Source organism: Plectropomus leopardus, chromosome 16 (assembly GCF_008729295.1).
Source record: "Plectropomus leopardus isolate mb chromosome 16, YSFRI_Pleo_2.0, whole genome shotgun sequence".
Lineage (NCBI taxonomy): Eukaryota > Metazoa > Chordata > Actinopteri > Perciformes > Serranidae > Plectropomus > Plectropomus leopardus.
Genome location: NC_056478.1, coordinates 9569440 through 9585158, shown reverse-complemented (window position 1 = coordinate 9585158; position 15719 = coordinate 9569440). Strand labels below are relative to the sequence as shown.

General features: G+C 37.6%; 1 protein-coding gene across 1 annotated transcript in view; it reads right to left on the bottom strand.

The window, feature by feature from the left end:
* hbs1l (HBS1-like translational GTPase) overlaps window positions 1-9821 on the bottom strand; it is a 35620-nt gene extending 25799 nt beyond the window's left edge. Inside the window, 4 exon segments of the mRNA XM_042504101.1 lie at window positions 6163-6408; window positions 6639-6767; window positions 7800-7865; window positions 9686-9821. Coding sequence (XP_042360035.1) covers window positions 6163-6408; window positions 6639-6767; window positions 7800-7865; window positions 9686-9728 — 484 coding nt within the window. The 5' untranslated portion in view covers window positions 9729-9821.
* Window positions 9822-15719: the final 5898 nt, after the last annotated feature.

Here is a 15719-nt window from a genome sequence, read left to right as displayed (position 1 = left end):
CAAACGTTTATGTTATTTACACTTTTCTTCAGCAAGACAATTTTCACAAATGACAACCACCTTCAGGATTTTTGAAGTGTAAATGGATCATCATAAGTCAAAAGCTACTGTTAGGCTATGACTGAACTACACAATGGTTGTATTAAATTGCCCCCACAACAAGGCTTGAGGGAACAGGGAGTGCTAAAATGCTTATTCATTTCTGTCTTTTAGCACTCATTTTTGGGGCACTCTACTTTCTTCCAACCGAAATACACCGGCAAACTGAATCACCGCTCAGAGAGAAGCATGTATCTACTCATGGACAAGAGGCTCATGCTCATGACAGTGCGAGATGTAAACATTAACAGCGTGCTCCTCAGCTGTAGCTCAGTGGTGCTAGGTGAGATAGCGGTAGATGCATGCTTATTTCTGCGCAAAGTCTGGTATACAGAAAATAGTTCCTGCATGAAACCACTCCAAATGTCTGTGGATTCTCTAAGGTAACTGGATCATGATCTCTGGATAGAGACATTGCTGTCGAGTCGAGTGCCATCTAGTTCCATTGTATTGGAGAAAAGGCAGACATCTCTACAGCCGACGACTCCAACACTCAGCAACTCAAAAAACAATCTAGATGGATAAAAAGCACTACAGGTAAGAGGATTACATACATACATAAAGCAGAGTTTTGATTTTGCAAATGGGTATTTTTCTATCTCCTAAATATGTCACCCTTGAATATAGACTTACTACAGTACAAACATATACGTATATACTTATACATACATAGAGAACAGAGCACCAATTTATGTGATTATGTAGAATTAGTTCAATATAACAACCCTAAAAAGATCTATTATAGATATATTTCACCCGCACGCAAAAGCACACCAAAACACAACCAGAGAGACACGCCCTGACACAGGTGCATTCCGAGTGTGTAAATTCAGTCATCTTTATTTCCAAATTGACAAATTAACCTCTGGCAGACTGTCATGACACACCCAGTGTGAATCAAACTCAATGTAACATTTTAATATTAAAAGCTTGTAAGAGCAAGGAAAGCCTCCTTTACCTCACGTCCGGAGGCTTTCATTTTGACTCATCCAGTGCACTCTTTATTCACAATGCTAGCATTCATAGTAAGCTCATTTCTTTAATATTAAACATTAAAAGTGTTCACTTTGTGTGTGTGTATGTGTGTGTGTCTGTCTGTCTGCCTGCACGTGCATGTGTTTGTTCTCACTCCCTCATGGGAAAATCTCCAGGTGTCCTCTAAACCAAAAAGTCTACCCCATGATCTCAAACACAGGCAGCAGTAAACCAGAACAATGGTTAACTGATCCATATTCCAATAGCTGCAGCACACCTGCAAACAAAATCAACCTCTTTTGCTCTTTTTGAGGGTTGATGCAGATCAAAAACTAAAAAAGAGGCCATGCAGAAAGAGATATGCTTTGAGTTTTCCCTGTATAAGATTAAACTACATAACTATCATTCAAAAAAATGTCAATTAAAAAGCCAATGGCCATCTGAGCATAGAAAAATAAGATTCATATTTAAAATTCAGAAAAAAAAAGGTAATTACAGTAAATAAGGAGAAAAGTATTCTAAAAATTTTAAAAACACGAATGGTCATTTGAAACTTAGCTGCGATTATTTTCCAGCTGCCAGAAAGACTTACCGGTTTATAAAGTTTGTGTTAATAATTGTTTGATATGTAGAAGCAACATAAGACTTGTTTGCTTAGCTCTATAAAAAAAGAAATGCATAATGCTGTTTTGATACTGGTACTAGCAGAGTTTGTTTTTATCAGTGTTCAGTATGTCACTCTGTTGCTATGTTGGTCCCAAAGTTTCTTTACTTCACATATTTGATTGTGGGACATAACAAAAAAGACTGTTCACCCTGAGTGCCGCATCTCTTTGAGTTTAGTTCGGCTGGTGGTGGTTCTCATCCCAAGTAAGAACAATTTAGCACCAACTTAGATGCAGCTGAATTAAAGGAATACTACACACCCCAAATAATAATTTGTATGTCAACTACTAACCCTGAGTTGAATTAATCAAGAAAACTGTTCTTCTTCTCGCATGCCTTTACAGTGAACGAAGAATCCTAATACTGATAAAGTTCTTGATTAATTGAAGTCATAGGGGTCCACGTTTAGCAGTAAAAAATATATCAAAACATCTGTTTACAAACTCTTGCAGTATAATCCAGAACTTCCCAAACAGACAGCTTCTTTAGACAGGGATTTATCTATGCTCTCTCTAAAGCTTGACTCCACTGAAAAAGATTTTCACGTTGCTGAACACAGGAAAAGCAGGTCTACAGCAGTCTAAGTATGAATAATATTTATGATATTTTCACTGATTTACATTTGTCAGCCGGCGCATTCTGGTGGGAAAGCTGTTAAGCGCTTCAGTTCCCAGTCTATGTTCTTGTAAAAGCCACCAGACTGGATGGAAAAATAAGCTAATTTTAATTCACTGAACATGGGAGCGGCTGGTCTACTATTGCCTCAATCAGTTAGTTTGTTTGCCTTATTGTGAATTTGGGGAATCTGAACTAACCCTTTAAAACATCAATGCTACACAATAACACAAACAAACTAATTGATCAAGGCAGTGGTGGACCGGCAACTCCGTGTTCAGTGAGGTAAAATTGCTGTTCTCGTCATTGGAGTCTGGCTTAGAAGAGTGTATAAATTAGTTTCACTTTCTGTTGAGTTCCCTGTCATGAAGGTCTCTCTGTTTGGTGAGTACTGAGCATACGACTGGATAAATGAAACCTGGATTGTACTGCGCGAAATGTGTGATATATATCACATGTTTTGATAGAGTTTTGCTCTTGTTAAACATGGCCCCCTATGACTTCAGTTCTTCAAAAATGTTGCATTTTTTGACTCTTCATTCACCATGGAGGCCTGCAAGAAAAACAAAGTTTACTTCATGAATTCAACATAACACAGAGTGAGTAATTAATATACAAATGCTTATAAGGGGGGTCAAGAATTCCTTTAAGTGCCGTTTATTTCCCCTTGTCTACCTGGTGAAAGCTTTTCGCTGATTAGCACGGACAATGTCGTCAGGTGAAGGCGTGTCGAAGCAGAACGGTACAATTGGCGAGAGTGGAGTATGCGGCTCTTCTGATTTGTCCTGCGATTTACACAAAAATGCCTGGTATCCACTTCCTGTCGTTTTACTTCTTTTTGTTGCCTTCAATGTATTCCTAATCCTCTTCTGTCGTTTGCGGCTCGAAATCGACAAAGTAATTGCAAATACTGATGGTTGTGCAAAAACAGACGAATCCAGCCCCATGGCGACAGGAGTCGGAGAGGATGGTGACGGGAGGTCGTTGTCGAAGTGGCGAGGGCCTGCTCCATCTGACTGGGCCATCAATGCGCTCAAATCAATCGTCTGCTGCATCTTAGGTGGCTTGACGTTCTGGTGGTTAGGTTTGCGGTCGAGTTTAAACTTGGTCGCACCCTCTGTTGTACTTTGTGCTAACACATCAGCCTTCTCTGGTTTTGCTGGTGAAAGGAGCGAGGTGAGGGAGTACTGTGACCCATTTGAGGTGGCTGAGGTTTTGTTTTTGTGTTCAGACGCCAAATGTGACAAAGAGGGCGGCTCGAAGATGCCAGGTGGTTGTTTCAGTGCACTTGAAGACCCAGCGCTGACAGGCTGAGGGGAAGTGAAGGAGCTGTTGAGTCGATGCTGCAGGGCTAGCTGAGATAATGAGACAGTCCCACCTAGGCATGCAGGCGTATTGTTGGTTGGTTTAGGTAATGTGAAAGTGTTTGCTGGTCGTTCAGTGCTCTGTAATTGACACTGAAGGTTCATATTCCTGTTTTGGTGCTGTAAAGCGAGCCCGGACAGCGAGAGTGTTTGTGCTGGTGCAGCCACCCCCTGACACGTCACAGAAGTTATGCTACTTTGGGGAGTAGGGAAGGAGTTACTGATAGTTGGGCTGCGGTTTGAATGTTCCTGGATTAAATCAGCCAGTGATGGGCTTCCCTTAGGATCAGCTATTGTGGCTTTGCCTCCAGTCCCAACTCCCACTGGGTGCTGATTGCTCAAGAGGACAGAACTGAGACTTCCAAACCCAGGAGAAGCAGCCAGAGAAGAGCTTGCAGTTATCATTTTGGGGTTGTTTAGCGACAGACTATTCAGTGAAACTGAGAGGAGGGCGGGGGCTGAGCCCTGAGAAGTCATGTTTAAAGATGCCAGAGTTCCCAGTGAAAGACTATTCTGATTGGACATAATGGACGGAGGTGAATGAGATCCTATGGTGAGAGCACTAAGTGAGGGAACACACAAACTTCGCCCTTCATCTACTACTCCTGTTGCCTTACTCCTCTGCTCGTGCTCAGACATAAGCTGTGCCAGGCTGGCACAGCTGCTAATGCAACCACCATTCTCATGGACAAAATTTGGATTTTCAGAGCTGCTAACCACAGGGTCAGCCTTATGTAAGAGGTCGCTCAAGTTTAATGCACTTGCTTGCACATGCGGGTGTGTGTGTTTGCACCAATCAGCCTGAGGTGTATGTGCATTGGATGAAGTGTCTGTGTGAGAAGCAGACAAGCTGGCTCCTTACCTTACGAAAGCCAATTGCAGTTGTCGAAGACGAGGGACAGGAGGACCACAGGACAGAAGTCAGATCAATTATATGATAAACAAGAGGGACAAGAGCAGAAAGAAGGCACTTTGTTAAACATTTGCATGACTTTAATGTGTCATTGCACACAATTGTTCTGAGATAAACAGTGAAATGCCCCTGGCTGTTAAGCTTCAAACACATTAGTAATTAACATAATGCAAAATGGTCTTTTGTTCAGGCATCTTAAGTAATAATCCACAAATATTCAGTCAGAAATATTACGATTCAGCATCATATGTTTTCTGTTTCACTAAGATGATCCATGAGTCCATTCTACAACAGTCCAGAGCTGCAACTAGCCATAATACTCATTGTCAAGTTATCTGTCGCTAACTTTCTCATTATTTCATAAACTGTTTAGTCAGAAAGTCAGAAAATGTCAGAAAAAAATGCAGATATATTATTCCCAAGCCAAAGATGACGTGTCCCCAAATGTCTTGTTTGGTCCACAATCCAAAAATATTGAGTTTACTGTCATATCAGAGTAGAGATACCAGGAAATACATGCAGGAAGCTGAAATCTGAGAATTTTGAGTTTTGTTTTATTTTTTAAATAAGTCATAGTTTAGGTGATTATATAAAGGTTTACTTACAAAATGTGGGATGCACAAATACACATGTGTATGTGTATATATAAGTGTATATGTATATATGTATGCATATGTATAAATGCATTTTTTATCAAAAAAAAAAAAAAACAGCAAAGTATCAGTATCTTTTGTGTTATGTTATAAACCACAAATTATTTTAAGAATTAAAAAAATACTCACATTGCTTATTCAATTATCAAAGTAGTTGCTGATTAATTTGATAGTTGAAAACTTATCAATAAATTAATTTATTTTAACAGTGGAGTTCTTATTTGTTAACCCAGGTTAAGTTATGAACCCTGTTTTATAATAATGAGACCTACGTCAAAACTCCTACACCTATTTTGGGGAAATTTCTCTGTGGCCCTTTAAGTAATTAGAGATATTTTTGCTGATAAGCTCTGAGTCCTTGACAAAAAGCCACATATATTGATGATTTTACTTTTACCTACTACTTAACTATTGTAGAATTGTGAGTCTTACCTGTATTTAAGTGGGACTCTTTTTCAAAATTAAATCAAAAATGCTTAAATGTAGGATATTCAAAATCTTTTGACTGGCAGTGTCTATCTATATTGAACTACTTCTTCCTATTTACCAGTTATTACACATGGGCTAGGGCTTATGCATGAGTCTTTGTTTATAAGATAAGGTAATTGAGTATTCTTTAAGAAACAAAACTAGATCCCTCAACAGCTACATGGCCAGCAAAAACTGTATTATAAGCTGACTAACTGTCCAATATTTCAATCATTTTGAATATAGGATAAAAGCCTTTTCAGATCCTGGGCTTCGTTTGGCAAATAACTGGAGAAAATGTACAAATGCCACCAATATCCATTCTCCGCTATGTAACTACAGTGGACCAGTCAAGGACAACAATTCCTGACCTATTAAATGATCATAATTTTATCTGCTCCAGGCGTACCTTTCTCAGCCTCTGGTTTTGTTCTCTGTGGAAGCGGTGCTTTCTCCTGGCTAACTCTTGCCACCGAAGCTGTCTCTTCATTGGTACTTCTGGTAACCGGGGCTGTCTTAGCGTCTTCAGACAGGACTGCATCCAGTGCCCTCTGTGGGTCGAATCCACATCTTATGGCTGCCTGGTTCAGGACTGAATCTGGCACTGCATCTCCGAGCACGGTCCGCATGTGGTCCAGACAGGAGTAGAGTTTAGCTATGAAACACAACACACACATTAGACACAGACATTGTATTTGTGATCAGGAAACAAAAAAATAGAGATTTAACAAAGAACAATTGATCTAGAAAATAAAACTGAAACCATTTTTTCAACGGGATCTTAATGTCTTCAGTGAGCATATTTGTGAACACAGAAATCAAAGGTAAAGGTCAGAAGATCTCTGTTATTTTTCACTTGCATACCACTGTAGTTCATAATATTACCTTGATCAAGAGGGTCAAGGTTGTGGCTGATGGTAGGGGACATGGGGACATCATCCTCATATTCTTCCTCTTCTAAAGGCTCCTCCTTTGGTGCTTGCCTCTCTTGACGTGAGTAGATGAACTGATTTGCTGTATAAAACATAAACATTACTACTTATTAGCTGATTACAAACCATGCGATGTAATGTCTGGTAATTGGTGTAAAATTTAAAGAAACATTGTGTAGGATTTAGAGTCATAGAGCGGAGAGGACTGCAGATTGCAACCAACTCCCTTTGGCCAAGCATGACGCCCCAGTTAGGATTCCTTCAGTGTTCATTGTTCAGGAAGTTTTTACCAGGAGCTGAATTACACACCGAGGTCTCTTCCAAAAAAAATAGACCAGGTGAATAAACCAGTCACAACACTACATAAAGCAGTTTTATGTTACAAATCAGTGTTTTTTTCATAAATATTTGGAATGCCACAGACCTGCTGCAAGCCCAGCAATTTTTTTATGATAACATTCATAAGGTTTTTACCGGAACCAAATTATATGTAGAGGTCTGTTGCTCTCCAAAACAATCAGACCCAATAATTTTAACAGGTAAACAAAGGTAACACCAAATAAAGCAGTTTCACATAAAAAAATGAAATCAATGTCTTTCTGATGCTTGTTCTCTTAGAAGGGCTGCTAACGACAATGGCCGAAGCGAGAACGAAGATAGCCCTTTCTAGAGTCAGTGTTTGGTTTGACTGCTCTGGGCTACTGTAGACACATGGCAGTTCTACATGGCAGTCTCCATAGATGAGGACCTGCTTCGTATGCAGACATAAATGGCTCATTCTTAGGTAACAAAAACACCACAAGTCTTATTTTCAAGTAACAAAATATTAACAAAAACATATTCATTATATTCAGTTCAATTCAATTTCTGCCAATCCCCCCAAATCTTACACACGGAACACTTAAGTGGTTATTAAGTTACATAAATCCTTTACTGACAATATAGGTAAACTAAAAACAAAGAAAAAAATCCTTATATTTTCTCATGAAAGTGCAGGTGGTAGCTTTTGTTCTCTTTAACTGGAAAAAAATCCAACAAAACAAAGTTCTACAGTCTATTTATTAGCAAACATATATTGTTGTTAAACTGTAATACAACATTCACTGATACCAACCTGTTGCTGGGGATATACAGTAGTCATCATCCACAGACTGTCCATACATGTCATCATCTTCAAAGTCTAGAGAGACAAGATAACTGAGATTCAATTGTTTTTCCTTTATCTACTTTACAGGAACATACATGTAATGCAGCTGCAGTTTATGTCTGGATTGACATGTTGTGTTCACACGCCTTTCACAGGCATGTAACCATTTGAAACATAATCATATTGGTTAGATTTCTCTCGAAAAATGGGGGTGGGGAAAAAAATTGTGAAAGGGAATGAGAAAATGACCTGAATTAGATTTTAAAAAGTAATTTTCTATTTGTTTATGTTGGGATAATCATTAGAAAATGACTTACTATTACTAACTATATTTATAATTATTTTGATGATATATTTAAAATTAGGTTGAAAAATATGTTATTGTTAATATTAATTAGGTTAGATTTTATTAATTTTTCAAGTAATTTCCAGTTTTTCTTCTTTAACTTTCATTTTTTGTGCAAATACAAGCACATTGGTTTGATTTCTCTCAAAAACATGGGGGGAGGAAGCAATCGGAGATTATTTTTTACGTTGGGACAATCATTAGAAAAATATAAAAATTAAGGAAAAATATATCTATAATTATTCAAATGATATATTTAAAATCAGGTTACAGAAAAAATATGTTATTATTTACATCTATTCGTTTTTATTTTCATTTCCTGATTTTGATCTTTTACTTTTTTATTGTGCTAATATGACCACATTGGTTTCTTAAACATGGTTGGAAAAATGCAATCAGAAACTTGGCATGAAATGTCTCCCAAATTGCTTAGATAAAAAAGAGTGATAGGGAACAAAAAATTGACCTGAAAATTAGCTTTAAAAAGCTGATTTTGGAGGTGCCCAGCAGCTCACCTGGTAGAGCGGGCGACCCATGCACAAAGACTATGTCCTTGCCGCAGGTCTGAATCCAACCTCTGCCCTTTGCTGACTGTCATCCCCTCCCTCTTCCCCTTTCACCCTTAAATCTGTCCTATCTAATAAAGCTGAAAAGCAAAAAATGCTTTTTTTATGTTAGTAGAATTATTAGAAGACTATCAAATAACTAGGCAAAAATATCGAGAAAACTAGTTATAATTATTAGAATTACACATTTAAATTTAGGTTACAGAAAAACTGTTATGTAATTTTTATTTTATTTTATTATTTTTTTTAGGGCATTTCCTATTTTAGTTCTTTCACTTTTTTATTTTCTTTTAGATAAATTGCTTACTAATTTTAGGGACGTTTCTCTTTGTGTTACTCATTGCCTTTTCGGTACGTTTTTATGATAAATCAAGCCAGCCAAGTTTCAAAAGGGTTAGGTGAGTCTTTTGTCACAGCTGACACTTTGCCTTGTCAGCAAATTTATAAAATGCATAACAAACAATAATGGGAGCAACTAAATTTACAGTAATTACTTCACTATAAGAGGCTAAGTGAGTTATCAAGGTCTGTGGGTGAGTATAAACCGTGTAAATAATGTATAAGAAGCTTGTAACATTTCTTTTAAAACACTGGAAAGTTAGCAAGCTAGCTACGTAGCTGTGGTTAACTTTAGTAAACATCAACATTAGTTAGCCAGTAGCTACATTAATAGTTACCGTTACAGACACATCATATCAACTCCTAACGTTATAAAGTTACTCTGAAAGTTTTAGTTTATAAGGATACACTAATATTTAAGTGCAATTTATGTTGTACCAGGTGCCAAGTGACACGACAGCAAAGTTATCGTGCCAACTAAATAAGCTAACGTTAGCTGCGACAGTCAACAACAGTGAGTTTAGCTTAGCGGCTAACCAGTTTAGCGGTTTGAGGCCTTGTCGTGACGCTTAAACAACAAACAGCTAGTTAAGGTTATCTACCTTCATCGTAGTTGTAACCCCGGACATTTCTGTGCCGAGACATTTTGACTAAGTGTCCTCTCTCAGCCGCAGGGTAAATGTTTTTCGGCTCACAGACTGTAGTGACATGTGTCTCACTGCCCGACTGCCATTGCTGCTGCCGCTGCTGCTGTGTGAAATTACGGCTGTAGGCAAAACAGACTTCATTCTGCAGCCTCCGAAATAGATAGATCGCATTTTAAATTGTAAAAAGTCTTTAGTATTTAAGTATTTTGTCTTCTGTTTGATGGTTAAACGCGTAGAAATTAGAATAAAAATTAAAAACTTGCCTTCTGAAAATGTTTTTACTGACGTCACTTCCTGTTCCTGAAACGCGTCCTGGGATCAGATTTTCCATCCAACCTTCAGTAATAAACAGTCTGTCTGACAGAGACAAACTGACTTCCAATCAGTTGATGTTTGCAAGGCGTATTATTAACATACATACATATCGGAATCATTGGGAAGAAATTAACTACCTGAAACGTTGATGCATTTTTTTCATTGTTGTTTACATTGATTATTTTGAGGAATAATGATCGCTATGTGAAAATCAATCTCAGAGGTATTATTGTTTACTTTGAAAGCTATGAAACCTGAGCAAATTTCAAAATCATTGGAAAAAGGCAACGAGCAACTAAAAAAGAAAGGACCAAAAAATTGCAAGAAATTAGGGAAAAGTACAAGAAAATTACCTAAAATTAAAAGAAAATGCTAAACACAGAAAAAATAAATAACAAAAGAAGGAAATTACCCAAAATAAATATTTTAAAATGTATAATAATTCTGTAACATCATTTTAAACATGTTATTTCGATAATTATGAATATAGTTTTCCCTGTTTTGTCTTTTTTTCCATAGACACCTTTTCCCAGCTTAAATAAAAAAAGAAAATTCTGTAAATCCTCTAATTGCAATTTGCGGAGCATTTCTCAGTAAGCTCGTTTTCCCATGTTTTTCAAAGAAATTAAATTTATATACTTGGGAAAAGTGTCTGAAAGCAGCATAACATAAATGATAGTGCTTCAGGTTTCAAGGGGTTTATCCATCCAGTTAAATTTCATTTTTAATAATTGTTTTTAGTCTAATGCAGTCTCTGGAACACGTGAATAGTAAAAAAAAAAAAAAAAAAAAACATTGATTATTATTATCAGTGTTATTATTAAATTTTAGTTTGTCACTTGTCTTTTTGACAATATATCGTTTCTACAATGTCTGACCGTAATATTTAGCTTACTTTTTTCAGTTATGTTGGTTTTATTTATTTAAAGAAGAGAAATAAACCAAGATTAAAAAAAACACATAATTATATTCTAAATCATTAGGGGCATAGAAGGAAGAGATGTAGGTTTCATTAAAGAGCAAAGTTGAGGTCTTGTAACTAGGGCCACGAGCAGTTAAAGGGGTTAATGCCTTAATCTGTCATTAGCCCTGTTCTTTAAAAAAGCCACTGACTTTCATGAGGGTGATGATGATGATTATAATAAAGCTAGTATTTTATGAACAAGGAAACATTTAAAATGTATATTAATGATGATGCCTTATTTATGTGAAAGAGGAATCACACTCTTAAGAGTGGTTAAGAGCTATTTCCTCTCCACACAGCCTTGAAAAAAATATTCAAGAGGTCAAGAGAAGTGCACTAAAAACAAGAGTTTGCCTGCATGAAATACATGCACATCTTTCAGTCCCATTTGTGATGTTGGGGTGTGAATGTCTCAACCATTTTTTGTCAAAGCTTATGCCCTATAGTTATAGACCAACCCATCTGAGCCCACACTCTACACCTCACACAAACACCCGGTGAGTGACATCATTTTTTCCTACTATCTTTGTATCACAAGAAACTTATAGCCTGTCAACCACAAAAGGGAAAGAAATAAGATGGTTGCACCCCTCTGTGTGCTTGTGTCTGTGCACACGTTTATCTGTGACTTGGTCTTTGCATATCTACACATGGTCACACGCATATGTGTGCAGGTGCATGTGTCCTGATCTCATCTACAGTAGCCTGTCTGCTGATGAAAGAGAAGAAGTTGAAAATGTCACAATAATCTGATACCAGTGATGCAGGTGAAGTATACACTTGCACATCTGCACAGGCAAAATGAAATTTGAGGTTTGGCGTGTCTCCCCAATCTAAAAATAGAGCCGAATAAAGAAAGACGTCTGCTTAGGTAATTGTAAAGACCTTTTCACAATGATGGCTCAAATTGCAACTGGCAGTTTGACCAGGACCAGCATTAATTGGCAGGAGATAGGAAGAACAGGAGGGGGGATCATTCACATTGGGAGGGGATTCTGGAGGAGTTTATTATTTGTTGTTGATAAAGTTTTGCCTTTGGTTAAGCGTGTGTATCTGCGCGTGCATGCATGCCGCTTAGTGGGTGGAGGTTTCCCCTCTAAAATTCCACTTCCTGCGTTTTGAAGTCTTGGTCGCACATCTACATGTCAAAATAAACAACTATACACACTCATGTAACACATGTAAACAGACAAACATGCTGGCTTTGCAGGGTTACACAGGTGACAAAGAGGGACCTCTTCCTTCGCATCACTAAAATGTTTCTAGGACACTGAAACCAAAGGCATCAAACAGCACCTGATATGTAATGGAAACAGAACATATTGCCTAAGTGAAAAGTTGTGTATGAAACAGTAAAACTGTAATGTGTTTGCAGCTTTTCTCCTACATTGTCCTTGTTTGCCATTCCAAAAACAGAAACCCCATTACACTCTAAAATCAAAGCCAGTATGTAGCATCTAATAATAAAATGGAACATATTGCCAAAGTGAAAAGTAATGTATGAAACAGTAAAACTGACAGAGAGTTTTCAGCTTTTCTCCTATAATGTCCCATAATGGAAATGGGACAGATGGCTTCATAAAAAGTAATGTATGAAACATTGACATTGTAATGGTGTTTGCAGCTTTTCTCCTGCATTGTAAACAAAACGCAACAGAAACTGAAGTTCATTTTTTATTTATTTATATTTAATTAAGTCTCACTGTTTATGCAGACAGACTCAGAGCTGATGTGCTGCACCAAGGCCGGGGTGTGATTTTCACACTTCTACACAGGATCTGAACATTTGTTTCCTTTGAATTGTTTTTAAGCGTTCTCCAGTCAAATCTGTGTCGCACACGTTGTAGTTCACTGTCAGCCTTATCAATAAATCAGTGGCAGGTGATGAGGATTTCTGAGAGAATTAAAGATGAAAACTACATAAATTAAAACTTCCAATGTTACTTCCATTGGCCCAGAAAATTTCAAATAATACTGTATCTGTGAACATGAGCTACTTGCTCTTAAAGCCAGAAATCAGATAAGGAAGTCTCAAACTTGTGATGCAATAGAGTGTATTGTCTTGATGTGCTCCATAGACAATGAATGGGAGCCTGATTTTGTGCACCCACAGATTGTTTGTTTTATTTTTTATACCCAAATAGTCTTTATTCCCAAATCACTGTCTATGGAGCAACTCCAGACTTTATACCTTGTGATGTGACAAATTTGTGTTTTAGCACTCAAGCTTTTAGCTTTGAAAGAGTTGCTCATTTTTTCTCATATTTTTTTGTACTGTCTTAGATCAAAGGAATGGCATGGATTAATTTTAAAAATGGGTGAAGTTCCCCTTTAATGTTGGGCTGATTAGATAGATTGAACAGATGGATGGACAGATTGCTAGAAGAATGAGCGGATCAGTGGATGAGTGCATTGTTTGTATGATGCAACAAACTATATTATTGAATAAATAATAAACATCATGGTTTCCATCCATCACATTTTCCCTGTAAGTGAACCCTGCTCAGTTCTTGGAGAAGTTAAAAATGGTTGTTAGCGAGTGGATGGCAGTGGTATCTATGGAATCAAGTGAAAGCAAATGATTGCAAATCTGTCAACAACAGCATGCAAATCTGAAAACAGATTAAATCCTGGTGTCACTGTAGAAGACAAAGCTTATGTGCAACGTGGGTGAGGGGTGAAGGCTTCCCAAAAGTTGGCAGCGAGTGTGAGGTAATGCTTTACATAATGTGCCAAGGGCACTAGGCATCATGGGAAAAGTCTTTCACAGGACCTCAGCCCCGGGGGAAAATGCAAAACATACACCTTTGGCAGACTTTGACAGGTGGTCCAAACAACTAAAGTCAATAAAGAATGTTTGAGGTCCTCAAAGTAGTAAACTGTGAAAACTAAAAGGTGGTAATTATTAAACTAAATCAATAGCATTAGTAATATGTTAAAAATAAATATATTTGATTGACAATTTCCATAAAGTATACATTCATTAATAAAACATCTTTAAAAAAAAACAATGTTCCTTAATAATGATTGCCTGAGATGTGGACACGAGTCATAGATTTAATTACTTTCAAACTTCATTTTATGGAATGGAAAAAAAAAACAACCTTGCAACTTGACTCGAACTTTAACCCTAAACTGTGTAAATAATGGACATAGCTACTGTGATATCACCCACTGGTTTGTGTTTTGAATCCTCAAATTAGGCATTTTGGCCATTGCCATCTTGATTTTTTGGAGCCAGAAGTGATCATAGTTGGCTGGAGCTGTGGAGGAACAAGGGGTGGATTGGTTACAGACATTTTGTCCAATACGAGTTGAGTTAAATACAACAAGGCATGCTGGAATATTAAAAAGATTTATTCTGTTGTGCTAGGCTAGTGGTTCATGGTGCTATTTGTAAGTGCAATGTCAATACTGCTTTACGATTATGTTCAGTCGCTTGCTTCAACCAAAACATACACTTTTTAGAAGCATTGATGGTATTTATAAATTTGATCTATTATTACTCTGTTGTACAAATTAGAGATCCCATGCATTTTACCAATAATTTTAAAAAATTTCCCATATTAATTTACCCAATTTCCATCAAGAAGTACTATTCCACCCTGCACTAAGTGTCTATCAGGCATGGCAAGGGTCTGCCATGTTTTATATTTGTCGTTTGGAAGCAATAAATTGTTTCACACAAACTTCTCTGGCATTTGTTCTTCAGCAAAGTGCCAGTGCTTGCTATCTTTACATGCATGTAAGACATTACTGCTGCCATAACATTAGACATTTGTTTTCAGGAATATATTTTAAGCAATAGCCGAAAAGATGTATATTCAAATGTTTCCAAAATATTCTGTTGTTTTCAAAGTATTTCACAGTCTGGGAAACAGTTTTCCTTATTTTCTGACTTTTCCAGACTTTTCCTTTGATTGTGGGAGCCCTGTAAAATGGCATTACAATGGATGAAAAACATATTATGATTTATTTAGGACTCAAAACTTGGGGCTTGGGACTTGACTTTGGACTTATCCGTCTTGACTTGCGAATTGACTCAGGACTTGTCAGTCTTGGCCTTGACTCAGGACTTGCCTGTCTTGACTTGGGACTTCACCCAGGGCTTTCCTGTCATGACTTGGGACTTGAATCAGGACTTGCCTGTCTTGACTTGGGATTTTCAGCCTTGACTTCCCACTTAACTTGGGAGTTATTTGACTCGGGACTTGTCTGACTTGACTCGGGATTTTGACTCAGGACTTGCCTGTCTTGACTTGATCTTTGACCTGGAACTTAAGTTTGAAGACTCACTAACTTGTGACTTGCAAAACAAAGACTTGCTGCCACCTCTGCTGGATTCCAATGCAGAGAACAATAATAATGTAGAAATGCTATGCATGTCTCTAAACATCTATTAACAATAAGTCAACATGTGGTTTATTGAACCATACAGGATCACTTTCACTGCCTATGTGACTTGGGATCAGCCTTTCTCCAATGCAGGCCTTTAAAAACACACCGACATACACACTCACAGTGACAACTGACAATACACACATTTGGCCTCCCTGAAACAGGGTCTGAAAACCTGGTGGGGTGATAATTCAAGCCCAGAGGCTGTCATTAAAAAACATTCAAATGAGCTAACCTGTGCACACAACGCTTTGCAAAGGGGGCGGCCATCACAATACCTGCCCTTAACCTGTCCAATCGCGCCCATGCAAA